This window comes from Typopeltis vanoorti, chromosome 20 (assembly GCF_054136105.1).
Source record: "Typopeltis vanoorti isolate ZY-2024b chromosome 20, IOZ_Tvanoo_1.0, whole genome shotgun sequence".
Lineage (NCBI taxonomy): Eukaryota > Metazoa > Arthropoda > Arachnida > Uropygi > Thelyphonidae > Typopeltis > Typopeltis vanoorti.
Window position 1 is genome coordinate 8163100 of NC_143568.1, and position 23234 is coordinate 8186333.

At 36.1% G+C, this 23234-nt stretch overlaps 1 protein-coding gene across 7 annotated transcripts in view; it reads right to left on the reverse strand.

Moving 5' to 3' along the window:
• The window catches only part of axo (axotactin), a 927649-nt gene that overhangs the window by 496440 nt on the left and 407975 nt on the right, over positions 1-23234 (reverse strand). For all 7 annotated transcript variants that reach the window (XM_090410025.1, XM_090410024.1, XM_090410023.1 and 4 more), the window contains one exon: positions 16872-17155. In XM_090410025.1, the coding sequence (XP_090266151.1) occupies positions 16872-17155 (284 nt within the window). The remainder of the gene's footprint in view (positions 1-16871; positions 17156-23234) is intronic.

Sequence of the window (23234 nt, forward strand, 5' to 3'; positions counted from 1 at the left end):
CTGAATACCTCAACTATGTCCTCTGCAGCAGTTACCAGTCTTTCACTTCCATCTATTAACATCACTATTTAGACTTACATGCTGGTTTGAACTCATAAGGTTTAATGGAATAAACACAGCACATTCCTTATATCTGGATCATATCAGAAAAAATAGCAGGGCTCTAAAAAAAGTGCAATTTCTGTACTGCATTCAAACCTCATCTGAAATTGGCTTACCTCATTTATTCTTCCAAGGATCCTTTACTTCCTTTCTCTGTTCCAAGTGCTTACAAAGTTCTTTGTTCTACAACTTATCATATTATAGTTAAACTAGGTGATCTGCAAACATCTGCCTAGAACATAGAAATACATCTACCGTCATACTTATGGCGGTAGATGTATTTCTATGTTCTAGGCAGATGTTTGCAGATCACCTAGTTTAACTATAATATGATAAGTTGTAGAACAAAGAACTTTGTAAGCACTTGGAACAGAGAAAGAAAGTAAAGGATCCTTGGAAGAATAAATGAGGTAAGCCAATTTCAGATGAGGTTTGAATGCAGTACAGAAATTGCACTTTTTTTAGAGCCCTGCTATTTTTTCTGATATGATCCAGATATAAGGAATGTGCTGTGTTTATTCCATTAAACCTTATGAGTTCAAACCAGCATGTAAGTCTAAATAGTGATGTTAATAGATGGAAGTGAAAGACTGGTAACTGCTGCAGAGGACATAGTTGAGGTATTCAGTGAGCAATTTATCAGGGTGTTTTATCTTCAGTGTAAAATCAGAAGCTGGAGCGTAGAGAATGGAATGAGAGGAGACTTAATATTGAGCAAACAAGAGATAAATAAGCTTAATGTCAACAAGGCAATAGGACTTAATGACATATCACTACGTGTCTTAGGGGAATATTCTAGCATCAGCCTGGTCATGCAACAGCACAAGTCACAAAGGAGTGGAAAGAAGATAAAATTGTTTCACTTCACAAAGGTAGTGATAAGGTTAAGGTTACAAATTATAGGCCAATCTGTATAATATCGAATTGTAGTTAAGGTATTGGAGAGGTTGGTGAGAGATATTCTTTGTGCTTGCCAGCAAGGGTTGGTTTCAAGAGAGGTCATGTTTTGCCAACTTACTTACATACTATTACAGGGTGTGAATGTATTGGACAAAGGATATGCATATACAGTGATATACTTAGATTTTGCAAAGGTTTGATAGATTGCCACACAAGTTGGTAACTAAACTGAAGCAGATGGGATTGGATGCTAGATAAGTGAGTTGGATAGGCTTTGGTTGGTTGGTTTATAGTTTATTTGGCACAAAAACTACAAAGGTCATACTGTGACAACATTAGCATTTACAGAATTGTAAACAATATGTCTGTGCAAGAATCTAGTTTCACAAAGCAGTATCTCTAGGTAAACAGAACTGCTGCAGAGGGCACAGCAACATACAAGGTCAGAGGTTATGACAGTAGTGCAAAAATAGTTAACAATATAAGTTAATACATAATATATGAAACACTAAGCCAAGGAATGCAGTATTTACATATATGTAAAATTATAATAGATGTCTTTATAGCAGTACAAAAATAGGCAAAAAGGGATTATTATACAATATGCATGGATGAAAATTAAATTTAGCGATGCAGTAGAAACAGAATTTAGAATACATATAAACAGAATTACTAGAAAGTACACAAATAGGTAAGATGTCCTACAGCACTACATGATTATTTGAAAAATAAAGTAGTAAATAAGATGCATACACAAACTGTATGTTAAGTGATGCAGTATCTACATATAAACAAAATTACTGCAGAGGTTTCAGCAGTACATAAATAGATAACTATAGGTTAACATATGTATATACAAAACAAGCCAAGGAAAGCAGTGTCTACATCTAGTAAGATTACAACAAACATTATTATACTAATACTTAAAGACTCAGAAAGGAATTATTATACAGCATTGATGCATAAAATTTAAGTTTAGCATTATGGTATTTACATATTAACAAAATTACAGCAGGGTGATACAAATATACAAGATCAAGGGCCCATGGTAATACATAATTAGTCATATTTAACCTAATGAATAATATATATGTATAAAAGTTAAGTTAAGCAAAAAAAGAGTATTTACATATAAACAAATTTATGGTCAAATGTGTTTGTACAAATTAATTCTTTCTAAAAAATTAAAAACATCATGCAATTTGCCTGAGTCTGCTAGCATTTCCCTGAGTGTATATGGCTTGGTTAGATAGATGAAAATTTCATTCCTCTCTCGTGTAAATTTTTGACAATCTACCAGAATATGATGAATAGTGAGATGTGTGTTGCATTTTTCACATATAGGAGGGTCATCAGCTCTCAGTAAATGAGAATGTGTAAGGTGACTGTGACCTATGCGGAGCCTAGCAAGGACAACCTCCTCCTTTCTCTTTGTACGTTGACTAGAATGCCAGTGTTTAATTTCAGGTTTAATGTTATATAATTTGTTTGTTGATGTTTCTTGCCATGTTAACTCCCACTGAGCAATTAGCTTTGATCTTATAAGTTGTCTGTAGTCTGTATATGGAACTGTCAAATAGTATGTGGAGAAGGTATGGCTGATTTAGCAGCTGCATCTGCAGCTTCATTTCCTTTGATTTTGATGTGGCTGGGAATCCAGCAGAACTGAACTTCGAAATTAAGGATTTTTTTTGTGAAGCAGGTGTAGCACTTCATAAAGTACTGGATGAGGATTATACATATGAGAGGAGATAGCCTGTAAAGAGCCTGTATAAATTATACACTTTTGGTAGCAGTTTTCTTTTATATGCACAAGTGCAAGCTGAATGGCATATAACTCTGCTGCATAATTACTGCAGTCTGATGGGATCTGATTTGAGATAATAATGTCAGGAAACACAGCAGCACAGCCAACAGAGGTGTTAGTTCTTGAACCATCAGTTAAGATGGGTAAGAAATCAACATGTGCTGCTCTGTTTACATTAAACAATTACAGGTAAATGGATGATGGGGTATAAAATTTCTGTAGCTGACAAAGTGAGAGGTTGCAGGATGGTGTGCAAACCTGCCATGGAGGAATGCTGTTATGTTTAGTGTAGCTAATGTTGTCAACATTTATACTAACAGCTTGCATAGTTTCTTTAATACGCATACCAAAAGGATGTATAGCAATCTGATGTGTGTGATATTAAGCTTCCCAATGCAGAGAGAAGATACTATTCCATTTGGGTGATCTGGGAGAGATTTTATTTTTAGGGCGTAATTAAGAGACAACTGTTTCCGTCGAAGTGACAGAGCCGGTTCATTTGCTTCTACATAGAGACTTGGAGTGGGTGAGGTGCGAAAGGCACCAGTAGCTATCCGTATACCCTGATGATGGATGGAATCCAACCATCGTAGGTTACTCTGTCTTGCCGAACCATAGACTTGTGACCCATAATCCAGCTTTGAACATATAAGTGCACGATAAAGATGGAGCAATGAAGCTCGATCAGCACCCCATCCAGTAGAGGATAGAGTGCGAAGGAGGTTCAAAGTTCTTTTGCATTTTTCTCTTAGTTGATGAATGTGTGCTAGAAATGTGAGTTTTCTGTCATAAATGAGTCCCAAGAACTTGGTTTCTGTAGTTACTGGAATAACAGTAGGTCCCATTCTTAGTTCAGGATCTGGGTGATGAGTGCATTTTCGACAGAAGTGTACACAGACACTTTTTTCTGTTGAAAACCTAAACCCATTATTAAGAGCCCACAGAGAGACATGATCAATTGCTTGCTGAAGTTGTCTTTCAATTACCCTCATGTTACATGAGTGACAGTAAATTGTGAAGTCATCAACATATAGAACATTGTCTACAGTGGGAGGAAGCTGTTCAATGATTGAGTTAATTTTAATAGCAAAAAAGGGTTACACTTAAGACAGAGCCTTGGGGAACACCTTGTTCTTGAAGATATGGTCGAGATAGCGTACTTCCCACTTGGACTTGGAAAGTTCGCCTGGACAGAAAGTTTTTAATAAATACAGGGAGGTGTCCTTTGAGATCTAGGTTATAGAGGTCTTTTAATATGCCATATCTCCAGGCTGTGTCATAAGCTTTTTCCATGTCAAAGAAAACTGAAACAAGATGTTCTCGCTTCAGAAATGCATCTCTTATACAAGTTTCTAACCGAAAAGTTGATCGATGTCTACGGAAACCACATTGTGTATTGGAAAGAAGACTGTTGCTTTCTAAATACTAAAGAAGTCTGGCATTAACCATTTTTTCTAGTATCTTACAAAGACAGCTGGTCAGAGCAATGGGTCGATAATTATTTGCTTGTGTTGGATCTTTTCCTGGTTTTGGGATAGCAATGACAATTGACTTATGCAAAGAATATGGAAACTCTTCTTCTGCAAGTATTCTATTGTATAATAAGAGAAGATCCATAGAAGATGATGGTAGATGTTTTATCATTTCATAATGGATGTCATCAGGTCCTACTGCACTAGGGTGAGATTGTAGGAGAGCTCTTTTTAGTTCCTCCTTGACAAATGGCTGAAGAAAAATTAAGCCTATGTTTCTCTTGCTGCTCTTTCAGTATTAAAAATTCTGGAGAATATGAAGCTTTTGCTGAGATTTTAGCAAACATTTCTCTCAAAGTATCTGCAATAGTTTTGGGATCAGCAAGAACAGTTCCATTATAGTGTAAGGTGGACAAACAATGTGTACTATATCTGCCTTTCATTTTCCGGATTTTATCCCATATAATTTTTGGACTGGTCATTTGATTAAATTGATGTAATAAATTGGATCCATGATTGTTTTTGACTCTGACGTCTTACAAAATGTGCTTTGGCTCGAGCGCACTTGAAAGTTATTAAATATGATGTGGTGGGGTATCTACGAAATATGATCCAGGCTCTGTGTTGATCTTTTTTGGCTGCCTGACATTCTGGGTTCCACCAAGGCTTTGGATAGACTGGAAATCGAGATGATGTTTTTGGGATGGAGGTTATTGCTGCCTGGACAATGCATTCTGTTATATATTTACAGCTTCATTGATAGGTGTTTGACTGTTGGCATCAGCATTAAATTTTGCAAGATGAGAGAAAGTGTTCCAGTCAGCCTGGTCCATTTTCCATATAGGTATCCGTGTGGGTGAACATGGTTCCTGTGAAGACATTGTACAAAGAACAGGAAAGTGATCACTTCCATATACGTTCTCTTCAACATCCCACATGAGCAGTGGAAGAATGGAAGGGGAACAGATTGTAAGATCAATTGCAGAATATGAGCAGGTAAGCATATGGAAGAAAGTATTGGGTTTATTATTTAGAAGGTTATTATCATCAAGAATTTTTTCAATGATTTGACCTTGTCTATTAGTATTGGCACTACCCCATAGAGTATTGTGACCGTTAAAGTCACCCATCAAAAGTATGGGTTCAGGCAGTTGCGAGATAAGGTTATCAAGACCACTTTCATTTAACTCAGCATTTGGTGGTAAATAAATTGAACATACTGTAATAAGGAATCCCACAGAGAAGCGAATCACTTCCAGAGAAGTATTAAGTTGGACTTGATGGAAAGGAGTATGACTGCCCACTAGGATAGCTACTCCTCCATGGGCAGGACTATCTCTGGTTCTATCCTTACGTACAACAGTGAAATTCCTAAAGGTACAGTCCTCATTGGGTCTTAAGTAAGTTTCCTGTAGATAGAAACAGAAAGGTTTGTGTTTCGGCAACAATCTCTTGATATCATCAATATTCTGGCGGATCCCACGACAGTTCCATTGTAAAAATTTTCCTATTGTTTTGATTTTATTGACTTGTCTGAGTTTTTCGAGAGGTTGACGGCTTACCTTTGACAGATTTATATATATCCATTGTTTTAGGGAAGTATGGACACTCAGTGTCCATCTCTTCCTCTGGTAGAGTGTTCAAAACATCAAATATGTTAGGGTCAGTTGGTATGCTTAGTTTGCTTTCAGTGGGTATCAAGATATCCATTTTTTCTGTGTGAGTGTCTGATTTTAAGGCCATAGGTCTTGTGATTAATGCGCTCAACAGAGAAGCACTTGCGATCATAAAGTTCAGATATGGTGAAATTATCAAATGGTGGAATAGACATACATGTTTGAATTGCTGTTGGCACTTTTTTAGTTGTTACTTTTTCAGCATAAGAGGATCGTAGAACAGGTGTAATGGTGGCTAGCTTTCTTTTTGCATCTGATATGTTATGTTTTGTTCTGTTTTAAATTTTTGTATCTCTTTTTCATCTTTCCATTTCTGACATGCACGAGAGTATGCTGGATGATCTCCCTGACAGTTGACACATTTAGCTTTTTTTTCACAGCAAGATTTATTTTCATGTTCTTTACTACCACATCGGGCACAGGTGGTAGAACCACGACAGGCAGTTTGGGCATGTTCATATCTTTGACACTTAAAGCATCTCAGCGGGTTAGGGATGTACATTCTAACAGGACAGCTGAGATACCCTGCTTTTACAGATGTCGGAGGCCTAGGTGTATCAAAAGTAAGGATGATGTTCTTGGTTGAGACCAGGCGACAATCCCTGTGTATCAGGATGCCCCTCACTCCTTGATGTTTAAGCTCTGAACATATCTCCTCATCAGGAACCTCAAGGAGATCCCATTCTGATATCACTCCTCTACTGGATCTGTATCGGGTCTGTATCGGGACCACTGATTTTTAATTTGCATATTAACAATACTGGAATTGAGTGTTCTGTGAGGTGTTACTGCAATTTGTATTCCACCCATTGTCGTTGCTCTCGGTAGTTTCTCAAAATGTTGTTTGCACATTGTTTCCACGAGGATATCACCAGAACACAATTTCTTGACAGTTTTGGGAGGTCCTGCCGGTCCTTCTAAACCTTTCTGGATAAAGATAGGTGACATTTTCCCAATTGATTTTTCACCTGTTGCATGAATGATTAAAAAAATTGGTACATTTATGTTAGTATCCGATATTTTTTGTTTCTTACTTCTGTTTCAATATGCTGTGTCTATATTATCAGTATTTGGTTGGGGCTTTGTTAGGGTCCCTGAAACATTTGAGGATGAAGAATTCATATTTAAGGAATTTTTAATTCAGCAACAGAGCTCCCCACCCACCACGGAGCCACACATGGATGATCACTACCTGGTAAGCAAAGACTGCACTCAGGAGTGGAATGGCAGGGCTACCCTGGACGATGTACCGGCACTGCAGCATATCTAGGATCCCGACCCCGAACCATGGGGTGAGAGACTTACTGCAACACCGTTGACCCTTGCAGGCAAGCCCACTAGCCGAATGATCCTGGCTGGGCCATCCAGGACCACCCGTCTTGCCGCCAAAGTAGTGCAAGACTACCAGGATCCACCTTTCCAGAGGTCCACGGGTCGCACTGCACGGCAAACATGGCAGCAGGGCATTGGATCTCAGTGATGGTGGTCTGGAAAAGGGAGAGTGAAAAAGATTCAGGAGAAGTAGAGCAAACAATACGGGAAGAAAAGCAAAGAAAAAGGGGAAGAATGAAAAGGGCCAGTACCATCACTGGGAGGTCCCCTCCACCACGAACAGGTGCCCCCATGGAGGGGTTTGGATAGATAGACAACTAGCTCTCAGATAGGTATTTGCAAATTGTGTATGGTGGTGCAGCATCCCAGAAGAGCAATGTCACTAGTGGTGTACCACAGCGGTCTGTATCGGGAGCACTGATTTTTAATTTGCATATTAACAATACTGGAATGGGTTTAAATGCTGATATACAACTGCTTGCAGATGATGCAAAACTAAGAAAGTGATGAGGAATCAAACAGATGTTGTGGCCTTCAGGAGGACTTGAATAGATTGTACGATGGGCAGGTAAGTGGAACTGAAAGTTCCACTTACCTGCTTACCAACTTCATGCAAAGTGTAAGGTCTGAAATTTAGAAGGCAACAATGGAATGCAAAGTTTATACTTGATAGGGAAATGTTGGAGGAAGTCAAGGAGACAAGAGACTTTGGAATGGTGGTGGACAAGGATCTGAAGTATAGAGATCACATTGCACAAGTTCAGATTATTACAATTATGAGGAGAACCTTAACATGCAGAAATAAAGAGGTTCTGGTTCCATTTTTAAAGCCTTTGTGCAGAGATTTTGTCCCATGGTTTTCATGATGATGAGGATATACTGGAAAGGGTCCAGAGAAGACTGACTAACTAAGGTGGTAACTGGTCTTTGGAATGTGAGATATGAAGACAGATTGAGGAAATGCAGCTTGCAAAGCCTTGTGAATAGGAAGACAAGAGAGAGAGAGAGAGAGAGATGATATGATTGAGATATTTAAGTTGGTAAGGGGTTTAAACTAAACATATTTGGTTGTTTATAATTAAAATACAATTTTATTTAATGCTGACCATAAAAACAAACTTATATTATAGCCTACCGATTTCGCCAGCAGACTGTCTGGCTTTCTCAAGGTGTTTATGAAAAGACATAAAAACTAGTAAATGCAAATTGAAAGGAACATAAAAAACGTTGTAAACCAACTAGTAGCTAAGGTTACATGTTCGCATGACAGAGAGGACTTATTGTTCTTATTCATTATCACGTGCGTGTTTGTTGTAAACGTGTAATGTGATTACTGGCTAGCTGTAGTTCAGCTTGATTAAGAGAGAGGATAAGGTTTTTCCACAAACTGTTTAGAATTACACCCTGATTTCTGTTGAGGTTTCCGCCAGTTATTGACACTATTGTGGCTTCCTTGAATAAACGATGTCTGTAGTCGTCATCGAGATATGGCATGGAGCTGTTTTGCCATTCTATCGTGTGGTTAGATGTACAGAAATGATGTGCTAAGCCAGAAGAGATACTTCTGTTGTGGTTGACATCACCAACATGTTCTTTTTGTCTGATTTCTAAACTCTGCGAAGTTTGTCCTATGTAGACAAGACCACAGGAGCAGGGAATGAAATATACTCCTGGATATTTGTAGAAAGGTACCTTATCTTTTGGGGATCCTAAAACTTGTCTGATGCTGGTGGTTAGTTTGAAGACCACTCTAATGTTGTAGGCTCTTAGTATTCTTGCTATTTGATAAGAAATTGACTTGATGAAAGGGATCACTACAGTAGAAATGTGCTGAGAGTGTGATTCTTCTTGTCTGGGGTTGTCACTGTATAGATATTTTTTTATGATGTTTTGAGGATATCCGTTTTGTGATAATGTGTTGGCTATTAGTGAGAGTTCAGTCTAAGTATCCTCATCTTCTGATATAAACTTTCTGGTCTTATATTTCAACATGTGGATAATGCTCAGTTTGTGTGTCTTGTGATGGTTTGAAATATAATGAAGATATCTTCCAGTATCTGTGGGCTTTCTGTAAATAGATAATTTGACACTATTTGATTGTTTCTTTATCAAGATGTCTAAAAAATGCAGTTGGTTGTTGTTTTCCACTTTCAGAGTGAATTTTATCTTGTTATGTATTGAGTTGATTTTATCCACAAAAGATTTTAGGTTTTCTAAGCTGTCTTGCCATATAATGAAGATATCGTCAACATATCTCCACCATGTAGATGGTCTGGGGGAGATTGTGGAGAGAATTTCTTTTTCAAGTTTTTCCATGAAAAGGTCTGCACAAGATGGTGATCATGGGCTTCCCATTGCTAGGCCTTCTAATTGTTGGTATATGGTGTTGTTAACCTTGAAGAAATTAGATTGAAGGCAGTGTCTAAACATCTGTGTGATGTCTAGAGGAAAAAGATCTTGGAAGATGTTTATTACATCTTCTACTGGTACACTGGTGAAAAGGGATACAACATCTAGACTGGCTAGCATGTCTGTTGGTGCAATCTTAATGGCCTGGAGTTTATTTACAAAATGTTGACTATTCTTGATATAGGATACTGTTGATCTTATTTTATTATTTAATAAGTTTGCAAGATGCTTTGCCAAAAAGTAGGTAGGTGATGATCTTCCATCAACGATTGGATGGAGAGGTATATCCTGTTTATGTATTTTAGGTGTCCCATATAGTCTTGGAGTGATAGGATGTGAGGATTTTAGTGTTCTCTTCACTTCTTCTGGCCAAAAGTTATTCCTCACATCCTATCACTCCAAGACTATATAGGACACCTAAAATACATAAACAGGATATACCTCTCCATCCAATCGTTGATGGAAGATCATCACCTACCTACTTTTTGGCAAAGCATCTTGCAAACTTATTAAATAATAAAATAAGATCAACAGTATCCTTTATCAAGAATAGTCAACATTTTGTAAATAAACTCCAAGCTATTAAGATTGTACCAACAGACATGCTAGCCAGTCTAGATGTTGTATCCCTTTTCACCAGTGTACCAGTAGAAGAGGTAATAAACATCTTCCAAGATCTTTTTCCTCTAGACATCACACAGATGTTTAGACACTGCCTTCAATCTAATTTCTTCGAGGATAACAACACCATATACCAACAATTAGAAGGCCTAGCAATGGGAAGCCTACTATCACCATCTTGTGCAGACCTTTTCATGGAAAAACTTGAAAAAGAAATTCTCTCCACAATCTTCCCCAGGCCATCTACATGGTGGAGATATGTTGACGATATCTTCATTATATGGCAAGACAGCTTAGAAAACCTAAAATCTTTTGTGGATAAAATCAACTCAATACATAACAAGATAAAATTCACTCTGGAAGTGGAAAACAACAACCAACTGCATTTTTTAGACATTTTGATAAAGAAACAATCAAACAGCATTAAATTATCTATTTACAGAAAGCCCACACATACTGGACGATATCTTCGTTATATTTCAAACCATCACAGGTCACACAAACTGAGCATTATCCACATGTTGAAATATAAGACCAGAAAGTTTATATCAGAAGAGGAGGATACTCAGACTGAACTCTCACTAATAGCCAACACATTATTACAAAATGGATATCCTCAAAACATCATAAAAAAATATCTATACAGTGACAACCCCAGACAAGAAGAATCACACTCTCAGCACATTTCTACTGTAGTGATCCCTTTCATCAAGTCAATTTCTTATCAAATAGCAAGAATACTAAGAGCCTGCAACATCAGAGTGGTCTTCAAACCAACCACCAGCATCAGACAAGTTTTAGGATCCCCAAAAGATAAGGTACCTTTCTACAAATATCCAGGAGTATATTACATTCCCTGCTCCTGTGGTCTTGCCTACATAGGACAAACTTTGTGGAGTTTAGAAATCAGACAAAAAGAACATGTTGGTGATGTAAACCACAACAGAAGTATCTCTTCCAGCTTAGCACATCATTTATGTACGTCTAACCACACGATAGAGTGGCAAAACAGCTCCATGCCATATCTCGATGACGACTACGGACATCGTTTATTCAAGGAAACCACAATAGTGTCAATAACCGGCGGAAACCTCAACAGAAATCAGGGTGTAATTCTAAACAGTTTGTGGAAAAACCTTATCCTCTCTCTTAATCAAGCTGAACTACAGCTAGCCAGTAATCACATTACACGTTTACAACAAACACGCATGCGTGATAATGAATAAGAACAATAAGTCCTTTCTGTCACGCGAATGTGTAACCTTAGCTAGAGCTAAGGTTACACGTTCGTTTATTTGGTTTACAACTCTAGTTGGTTTACAACGTTTTTTATGTTCCTTTCAATTTGCATTTACTAGTTTTTATGTCTTTTCATAAACGCCTTGCAAAAGCCAGACAGTCTGCTGGCGAAACTGGTAGGCTATAATATAAGTTTGTTTTTATGGTCAGCATTAAATAAAATTGTATTTGAATTGGTAAGGGGTTGTTACCAGGTTAGTGTGGAAGAAATTTTTGCATAGAATTGGAGAAGGGGGTAGAATAAGTGGGAGATCCCTGGAAGCTATATAACAAGATTGTAAGCAGAGGCATAAGGAGTAGGTTCTTTAGGAAGAAATTTTTGCATAGAATTGGAGAAGGGGATAGAATAAGTGGGAGATCCCTGGAAGCTATATAACAAGAGTGTAAGCAGAGGCATAAGGAGTAGGTTCTTTGCATGGAATTGGTAAGGAGAATGTATTGCCTAACACTGTGGTGATTGCAGATGCATTGAATGAGTTTAAAGCTCAGTTTGATTGGCTTGATGGACAATGTGTACCTCCCACAATGAGTATTTTGACTCCATTGAGGTCTAGTCTTAATAATATTTCATCCTCCTTCCTTTCTATGCTGTCTGTCCTTCCTGAATATTTCTATTTCTAAATATTTCTGTTCTATTTCTACAGAAAAAGAATGAGATGGGTCAGTATATTCAGTTAGCCAGTCTCACTAGTGCTTATAATTTTTGGTCAGTTTTCATATATCAATGCTAAAATTCGTCAACTTTATTTCTAATTCTTTTGTCTTTAGCAATCATGCATGTCACTGACCCAGGCTGATGTGTATTCAAGTGTCTCTTAAAACCAAACTGGTTGAAATAATTGGTTCCTTTGGTGTTGTGAATTATCTTCCTACACCCTCCCCATTAGTAACATTTCATGTTTATGGAAAGGGGGCTGAATGAATGTAAATTGCAGAGTTTGGGGAACAGGCAGAAAAAGAAGTGATATAACAGATATTCAAGTTAGTAAGAGGATTGTATAAAATTAATACATTGTATTAATTTTATATTTGGTAGGCAACAATGGTATGCAAAGTTTATACTTGATGGGGAAATTTTGGAGGAAGATGAGGAGACAAGAGACTTTGGAATGGTGATGGACAAGGATCTGACATTCAGAGAGATCACATTGCACAAGTTGTGAAGTCATCATATCAGATTATGACAATAATGAGGAGGACCTTAACATTCAAAAATAAAGAGGTTCTGGTTTTTTAAATTCTTGTGCACAGATTTAGTCATTCATTATTCATTATAGCAATTTTAAAAAGGATGGAAGGTGAGAGAAGAAGAATAAGAAGCCATCTCTGGAAGTTGTGCAAAGTGTGGTAAAGAAAGGAGTAAGGAGTTGATTTTGTACATGGACAATTGTGGGTGGGTAGAACACATTACCAGAATATGTTGTGAATGCTGGGAGTGTACAGGATAAAGGATTTTAAGACATACTTATTTTATTTTTTTTTTGAAAGTTACAGTCATTGGCTAAAAATGTGTGGCAAAAGTAGACGAAATGAAGTCACCTATCTTTATCATGCTCTGAAGATGCTGAGTATAAAAATAGCAAAATACTCTCATAGCTAAATAAATAAAAATATTTGTTTTGTTTCTTTGGTGTTGTGAATTAAAATAATTTTTTTTTTAAATAACATGATTTATGTAGAATGTAACATTTTTACAAATGAAAGATCAGCAATTTTTTTTTGCCCCAAAACAAATTTTTACTGTACTGAAAACAGAATAGCATTACATTTAACATCAAAAGCTTAAGCAAACAGAAAGTATTTCACATTCACTATGCCTTTGAATTTACTGCAATACCGTTTCAGTGGAGTATTTCTGATATAGGGTTGGAAACTGAATACAAATCATGTCAAAAAGAGGGAAGGGTTTCAAAACCAAATGTTATATATAACATTTGGTTTTGAAATAGTGATGTACATGAAACAAACAGTTAAATACATGACACCATTATAATAAACTATAAAAAAAGTTTCATCCAAACTATATTTCAATTATATTTCTTTTCTAAAGAAAATTCATTATAGCAAACTGTTGACTATAACAACCCATTTCTGCAGTTTCTACAAGTATACTATACTGAGAATTAACTGCATCTCAAGGATGAAGTTTTCAACTCATATTTGCCAAGGCCACAAGATAATGTTAAATACTGTCAGAGTTATGTAGAAGCATACACAATACTAACATACAGCATGTTCTTTTCCTTACTAGTTTATATAAAGCATTATTTTTTAATGTTGCTAATTTTCTAACCACTAACATTATTAGCATAACTGACAAACTGTTATATCTTAGACAATTAAAATTATAACATATAGACACGTTTATAATTATAACTATATGTTATAAATAAAATTATAACATATAGACATATAGTCTGAAAATAACAGACTATCTTCAGTGGCTACAATTTTTAACAAGTTGGAATACCAATAATTGATCATTTAAAAGTAGAACGAGCCACGTGATGTTATATCGCTAAGCATTAAAGAGAGGAAAACATTTTTTTATCAGAGTAATGATTAAATTAAAGATATTAATTCACAAATTCATATAATAATCTTAATTTATAAATAACATCAGACACTAATGTAAGAATTAAAAGTCTTAATTAAAAAAAAAAATGATATATATATATATATTAATGTGTTATCCTGATTAAACTTTCCCATATTTTTGATAAAGATATACAGTCATTTCGATTCAAGTTAGGGCGTTGGAGTAAGGCCTCAGCACCTTCTTTAAATAAACGTTAAAATTTATAGTGACATCTGTGTAAGGGATGAGTCTTAGACCAGAGGATGTTGAAAGGCCTCAGCACCTTCTTTAAATAAACGTTCAAATTTATAGTGACATCTGTGTAAGGGATGAGTCTTAGACCAGAGGATGTTATGGCTTGTCTCTATTCTGTGCTAAGCCAATCCAGAGTTATCGGATTTGTTGTGCTGAATGTATGATTGATGTTCTTGAATTCTTTTTTTTATAAAGTGTCCTGTTTGTCCAAAGTAGGACAGATTGCAGTTATAAGAAACTTGATACACACTAGGCAGAGACATAGTTGAGCGTTATCTTTAGAAGAGGGGAAATAAGTGGATATATTTTGTTAATAGGTATATAAGTGGCTGTTAAATCATATTTCTTCAGAATTCTTGAAATTGGTTCTGAAATCCCAGAAATATAAGGAATTAGAACTCGACGTATTGAATCTTTGTTGTTTTGGATTGTCTTGTAAGAATTGAACAGATGTTGTGTACTCTTTTTGGAGAAGCCATCTAATTCAAGCCACAACATCCTCTGATCCAAGACTCGCCTCCTACAAAGATGTCGCTATAAATTTGAACATTTATTTAAAGAAAGTGCCGAGGCCTTACTTCAATGCCATAACTTGAGTCGAAATCACTGTATATCTTTATCAAAAATATGGGAAAGTTTAATCAGGATAACACATTAATATATATATATATATATATATATAATTTTTTTTTTTTAATTAAGACTTTTAATTCTTACATTAGTCTAATATTATTTATAAATTAAGATTATTATATGAATTTGTGAATAATATCTTTAATTTAATCATTACTCTGATAAAAAATGTTTTCCTCTCTTTAATGCTTAGCGATATAACATCATGCGGCTCGTTCTACATTTAAATGATCAATTGTTGGTATTCCACCTTGTTAAAAACTGTTCCTAGGTAACCACTGAAGATAGTCTGTTATTTTCAGACAGAAATATTTGGCAAATTAAAATATAATATTCTTGTGTAAACATGTCTATATGTTATAATATTAATGTCACAAGTTTCTCTAAAGAATCTTAGACAATTAAAGTGACTTTGTTACATATCTTTGTTACACATATTATTGTTCATCATCATCACCATCAAATTCCTGCCATGTACACTCAAGGGGTGTACAGGATATGATATTATTAAATAAATTTTCACATTTGATGTCCGTAGACGGCGTATGGTCACTGCCATACCTCACATGGTTTAGGCAATGATGTCTTCTGCTAGAATAAGTGGTAGGGTCATAGATTCCCTTTCCACACAAAGTTTGTAGGACAATCACAAACACCCATGGCCATGGTGGGATTCGAACGCACAGCCTCTTGGCTGGAGAATGGATGCGCTAACCACTCAACCAACCAGGCCAGCAGATGTGATATTACTACATGAAAAACTGACATCATTACTAATTTCCTCTCTACAATTTTCCTCTGAATCAATCTGTTACCTATCAAGATGCCAACATTATCAGATCTTATATTTCTGTCTTCTAAGGGACTTTTTACTGTATCAATCCGCTTATATCTTGGTCTTCCTCTGGGTCTTTTTCCTGCCAAACTGGCAGAGAACACTTGTTTTGCTAATCTTTCCTCTCCCATTCTGTTTAAGTGACCATATCACCTGAAATTAGCATCACGAGTTTCTCTAAAGAATCTCAGACAATTAAAGTGACTTTGTTACATATCTTTCAAGTATTGTGAATTGTTCATCATCATCACCATCAAATTCCTGCCATGTACACTCAAGGGGTGTACAGGATATGATATTATTAAATAAATTTTCACATTTGACGTCCATAGATGGTGTATGGTCACTGACACACATCATTGCCTAAACCATGTGAGGTATGGCAGTGACCATACGCCGTCTACGGACATCAAATGTGAAAATTTATTTAATAATATCATATCCTGTACACCCCTTGAGTGTACATGGCAGGAATTTGATGGTGATGATGATGAACAATAATATGTGTAACAAAGATATGTAGCAAAGTCACTTTAATTTCCTACTATCCTCATTTTTAATATGATATTGCCATTGATGCCATCTGTTCACACCTTTAATCTTTCTCAGGACTCTCATGTCAGCAGTCTCTAGTTTTTGGTCAAGTGTTTTATTTCTAACCCAGCTCTCAGATCCATAAGTTAAAATTGGGTTTGAACACTGTCTTGTATATAGCTAATTTAGTATTTTGACTAATTTCTCTCTTATTCCCTATAAATTTATTCAGTTGACTTCCTACCATATGAGCTTTGTTGATTAATCAAAAAAAGACAACTCTATAGCATCTAAATTGTTTACACAAAGAATAAAAAAAAAAACTAAATATATTCAGTAATTATAAGAAATGACTAAAAAGAGAAACTGAATTAAGTGGGTAACCAGTATACTATATTAGCAACATAACTAAACGTACCTGTTTCAACACATTCAACAGGTCCTAAAGAAAGTCGAGCTTCTCCAAGGGCTGCTGTGTTAGGAGGTTGAAGAATATAAATCTGAGTAATACCTAATTCTGATGGATCAGTATAGGTTCCTTCATCCACCCTCCAACGGGGATCAACACTATCACAGTTGCACAGTAATGAAGTGTTAGCACATGTACGAGTATCACCACATGCGCAATGACCAGACACTTGACTACCAATACTAGTGAGATATACATCTTTAGCAGACTTCATCCAGGTGTAAGACCTCAATCTGAAGTAGTAACAACAACAATAAAAAAAATTCAAAATATGATAAAGATATTTACATATATTAGTATTTAATCAAAAAAGACAACTCTATAGTATAAATTTTAAAAAAAAGAAGTTAATTTGATTGCATTTACATAATAAAATATTTTATTATTATTAATATTATGTCATCCAATTGTGAAAGATCCAGGCTATCAAGCATAATGCTCATTACATGTCTTAAACTGATTATTGTTACTGCACTCATCATACTCTCAAGCAGTGCATTCTTTTTGTCTATCACTTTCTCAACAAAAAAACAGCTCCTTATACCTTAGAGAGATACCCACTTATTCTGCTCTCCCACTCTATGAAAAACTTTTCAACATTAATCTGGTAATCAACTTATGTTCCAATCATATCCCAACTTTTCTTCCTCCTATCCATTAGGCTACCTTGAAAATGGCATTTGATTAATCTGTCCTTATGCATAATGTTCCAGAGCTTCATCCAGGCTCTGAAGAATACCAGTCCCTAGAAGCCACCAGGGACTGGTATTCTTCACATCTCTGCTATAATAACAGACAGTGACAGAATTATAGAGGATCACGATGAAATCCTCCTATACACCTTACAGTACTATGGATACAGTTCACTGTTTATAATACACAAAGAATTTATTTTTATTCAGGAATAGATGAATTCTTACTTACTACATCTGTTCTTTTAGAAAACTGGAAATATTCCATCTCCAACAGACACTATACTGCAGAAGCAAGAAAAAGAAGTAGTTTTACTGTATCACTAAATACAATATAGAGACATTTACACTCTATGTACTATATTTTGCAACAATTTGTGCAATTAGAGATAACTAGAGAGACCCATCATAATGAAAAACATGTTCCCTTCTAACATATGATATGCTACATGCATGTCAAAGTTGCTATCTAACTAAATACATTTGTCCTAACATCCTCTTTCAAGTTTTCAGTTGGAGAAAATACGTACAGTCACTGTGGACAGAAAGCACACAATTTATGTAAAGCAAACAAAGATGCATATATATATATATATATATTCAAATCAGTTCAAATTGTATTTGAGATTTTCACAAATGTTAATTTACAAATAAAATTATGCTAAAAATTTGCAACTAACATAGCATAAAAGTTCTGAGAAAATGCAACTGCAAGACACGAAAGCAGCACACATATGCTAAAGCCAGTTCCCACCAGCAGTTTTCAGACGTGCAGACACAACGTGGTGCAAACATGTTAAGATGCTATACATTAATGCTTACTTCTGCATAAACATAAATAACAGGCTCACCCTATCTATACCATTGAGAGGAATTAAACAAGGCTGCCCTTTTTCTAGTCCCCTTTACACAATTATTATAGATCCCTTTCTGAGTCAAGTAAACATGTTGCTTAGGCAAACCTATCCTGTTCTCTCTTACCAAGCTATAACCTTGACAGCATAAGAGGTCAGGGTTATAGCATGATGTTGCTCTTATAGCCTGCCATAATGGATTTCTCTAACGGAGACAGCAGTAAACAGCAGTATAAATACAATATACAGAAACACAAGCATATAGCTTAGTAATTAGTAAATTTTAATAACTCTGTTCTCTAACCAGAAGATGGTCACTGCTCAAATGCCAGAAGGAAAAAATAAAATCAAAACCTGAGTTGAATATTACACTTTCGGGGGGGGGAGAAATAAATAATAAAAATATATAAAATAAAATATAAGTGGAACTGGTATGTTCAATAGGTTGAGTCATATGCACAAAACTGCATATCACATATTCCTATCCACTCATTCCTGAAGTACCTTCAGCCAATTTTTCCAATACCTTAACAGTAACTACTGAGATACTAACTGGTCTGTAATTTGCTACTTCTACCTTGGAGTCTCCTTTACGTAATGGAACTATTTTACCCTCTTTCTACTCCCTCAGAACCTTGCCAGAGTTGAGACATGATTAAACTGCTAAGCCAGAGGCACTACCAGTTCTTGTAGCACACAGGCCAACATGTCACATCTACTGTTTTATTCAAATTGATATTTCTTAATATGCTGATCACTTTCAGTTCACACCTCCTGAATTCTCATATTAGTCTCTGTCATATCATGTCATGTCATACCATGTCATGGCAAATGTGCTATCTATCTATATGTTCACTGGGCATCCACAGATGCTGTATGGTCATTCCAATGCTCAGTGATATGCCACACCAGGCCTTGTGTGGTAGTCCTATTATTTGCTTTTCTGGAGACTTCAACTCTCTGAAGATTAGTCGCTCCACACACACACACACACACCATCCATCCATTTAAGAAGTCCTCCTTCCATCCTTTCAATGTGTCCAAAATATTTTAACTTTCTTTTGTCAATATCCTTAAGGAGCCTTAAAGTTCTACTGATCTTTTCTAACACCTATCCATTTGTATGCCTTTCAGTATATGATATCCTCAACAGCCTTCTGTAATACCACATCTCAAAAGCAGATATCCTTTTCTTCTCTGACTTCTTTAGGTTCCAAGTCTCACATCCATAAGTCGCTGTTGGAAAAACAACTGCATCCAAAATCCTCAACTTTGTTCCCATGGAGATAGATCCATCCTTCCAGATTGTAGACAAGTCTCTGACTGTTGTTTTAGCCATTCCTACCTTCTTCTGACATTTTCTGAACAGCAATTCTTCACATTAATAATAGATCCCAGGTACTCAAAACTTGCTGACTTCCTTAATTCTTTCTCCATTAAGGTAAACTTGTTTCTCAAGAGCTTCCCTGTTTGTATTTCCTTTGAGAACCATAATCTTTGTCTTGGTAGGATTGAGTTGAAGTCCTCTGTTATTACTGATCTTGTTAATGTTGTTAAGAATTTGTCCTAGTTCTTCCATGTTATTACAAAGGAATACCGTATCATCAGCATACCTCAGATTACTGATCAATCTACCTCCTATCCTAATTCCTGTCCTGAGCTTATCCAATGCTTCATGCATGATGTCCTCTGTATATATACTAAACAAGTGAGGAGAAAGTAAACATCCTTGCCTAACTCCTTTTCCAACCTGAAGCCAATCAGTCAATCCAACACCTGTTCTTACTGTGGCTTCTTGCTCCCTGTGCAAGTTGGCTATAAACATGATAGTGTGTTGAGGAAAATCCATTCTTTTCACTGTGATATCTCTACCTGAATAATACCAATTTGCAAAGTGATCACTTAATAACTCAACTATTTCTTGCTCTTCTGTCATTTTTTTTTTATCAGCATTGATTGAAGTTATTCTTTCATAATCATTCTCCTTCTTGCTCATAATACACTAGAAAAACTCTTTATGATTTCCTTTGGCCTGTTTAGCTAATTTTCTTTCATAATCTAATTTATATTCCCTCCAGAATGTTTTTTTTTTTTTTCAGCTCTTCTTTATGCTGCTGCTCATCTATAATGTTCTGCTTCTTTATCTCCCATTTGTTAGTTTATCTTCCAGACACTGGGTATGCAGTTTTGATACTGTTTCCCTTAAGCAATCTCTGATCATTTGATGTTCACTATTGATATTCTTCCCTTGTAACTTCTTCTGATATGGTATAGCTCCATGCTGCTCCCTAAGTTTGTCATAAGTACTTCGATACCTGTCTTTAGTGAGAATTTCATATGTGTAGCAACCTGCCAGAACAAGACTGCATGGTCCTTTTCCTTAACTGGAGGCAGAGTGGCTTCTCAGCTCTCACAAACCCTGGTACTCTCCATCATTTTACTAAGGGATAATTACCTGATAGGTGGTTATTCCTTTAACTGTAAAAATTCCATTTCCATCTTGTTATGTATCTTTTCTCTCTGTCTGTCTCTTTTTCTCTCTCCAGTCTCATAGTTGAAGTCACCCATAACAATTGCTCAGCCAGCACCATTGTATTAATCTTCTGATGCATAGTAACCACATCTTTTCATGCACTTCCCCATCATCTACAGCAGCAACTATTTTGCACCAGATAGCCTCAAATGAACCATATCCACAAAAGATTTATTTATGAACTTGTAGTATATTCGTTCTGTGAGTAAGGATTTTTTTCCTATTTTTACTGATATATACATATATACAGGGTGTTCGGGATAAATTTGACATATTTATAATTAATTATATTTTTCCGTAAGTTACATGTATTAACACACACTTCTCTTCATTTAAAAGGTTGGACCCTTCTTCATTCATATACAAGATGTCAGAAAGGATGGATAGCTGGAACCCACCTGAATCATGGAAGAGAATAACTTGTATCATGATGATTTGTGCCCGCCATCAAAATAAGGATATTACGACTGCTGCCCAATGCTCCCTGAATACAGTAAAAACAATCAGGCATGAACTAGAGACTTGCAATGGTGACTACGAGGATGTAGCAAGAAGAAAGATCCCTAGCAGACGATCTGATTGCGTTCGTACAGCAGAATTCCTCGCAAATCTGCAGGAACAGGTGTTGAAGAACCCTGGCATTGGAATTCGGGCTTTGTTCGTGGAGTTGCTAACTGTAGTCAAGCCCTGGATAACAAGGGTAGCCAATGGTAGGCCGTATGTATGGCAGCAGGATTCGGCCCCTTGCCACACCTCTGGGAAAAGTCAAAAATGGTTGTCTGAAAATTTCTACGACTTCACCAGTCCAAATGTTTGGCCTCCAAACTCCCCAGACCTTAACCCCGTGGATTATTTTGTATGGGGCGCAGTTGAAAAAGACACCAATCGCACTTCCAGTAATACAAAAGCCCAGTTAATGGATAAAATTAAAACAGTTTTTGCGGCCCTTCCCAGGGAGACTGTAGCATCAGCTTGTTCGAGGTTCCGAAGCAGAATTGAAGCTGTGATCGATGCTAATGGTGGTTATTTTGAGTAAATCTTGTTGATAGTATTGTAATTAACTCTGCCTGTAATGTTTTTTTGTCAATTCATTAAATTTAATAGATACAAAGAAGATTTTCTTTTTCCTTACGAAACTGTCAAATTTATCCCGAACACCCTGTATATTGTATTTTTATTTATTTTATACCAGGTCCAGAAATTCTGCTCCAGAGACCAAACATGGAACTTTTTTTCAAGCCGCTTCAGGATTCCAATAAACTATAGAGTAAGAAAGAAAGTAGTCAAAACAAGACAGTATTCAAACCAATTTCAACTTATGAATCTGAGTGTGTGTGTGTGTGTGTGCGTGTGAGGAAGAGAGAGAGAAAGAAAGCTGGAGTAGAAATAAAACAGCTGATGAAGACTAGAGACACCAGGCATGAGAGTTCTGAGAAAAATTAGAGCAGTGAGCAGATGGCATAAAAGGTAGAATCACATTAAAAATGAAGATATTATGACAGAACCTGAAATGGTTACCATTCAGAAATGTGTGAGTAAAAGTAACCTCAGGTGGTATGGTCACTTAAACAGAATGGAAATAAAAGATTAGCAAAACAGGTGTTTAATGCCAGGATGTAGAAAAAATACCAAGATCTAGGACTGATGCAGGTAGAAGCACCTTAGAAGAGTGAAATATAAGATCTGAATGTAATGGAATAATGGCAGATAACAGACCTGTTAATAAGATGTTTGTAATAACATACACTTTTCTAGTAGTTGTTCTAAAATAGTATTGTGTGGATCGCCTGAGTGTACACTTCTGGAATTTGATGAAGAGAATGATAAACTAAAAGTTAATTAATTAACAACTGGCATATCCATATTTGATGTTCAAAATAACATTTTGGCAACAGATGAAGAACTTAGAGGGCAAACTGGGAATTAGCAGAGAAAGCCCTAACCTAAAGAAATTGTGACTTCAATTTGGTAGTCATCCAGTATTATAAGAGGATTTTAGAAAAAATTGGGAGGTAACTTAGAACACCTTCAAGTGCTTCTAACAATCCTCTCCTCCTCCTCCTCTGTTAATCCACATAGGATTCTAACAAAATCAGTTGCACTCTCAGTTGCATTCTCTACATGAATGAAACAAATATCTTAGTAAGATGAGAGGAACAAAAAGACATATATATACCTAGAAAAATCAAGTTTATTGTACCATACTGATGACACTAATCATAGGACTGCTAGG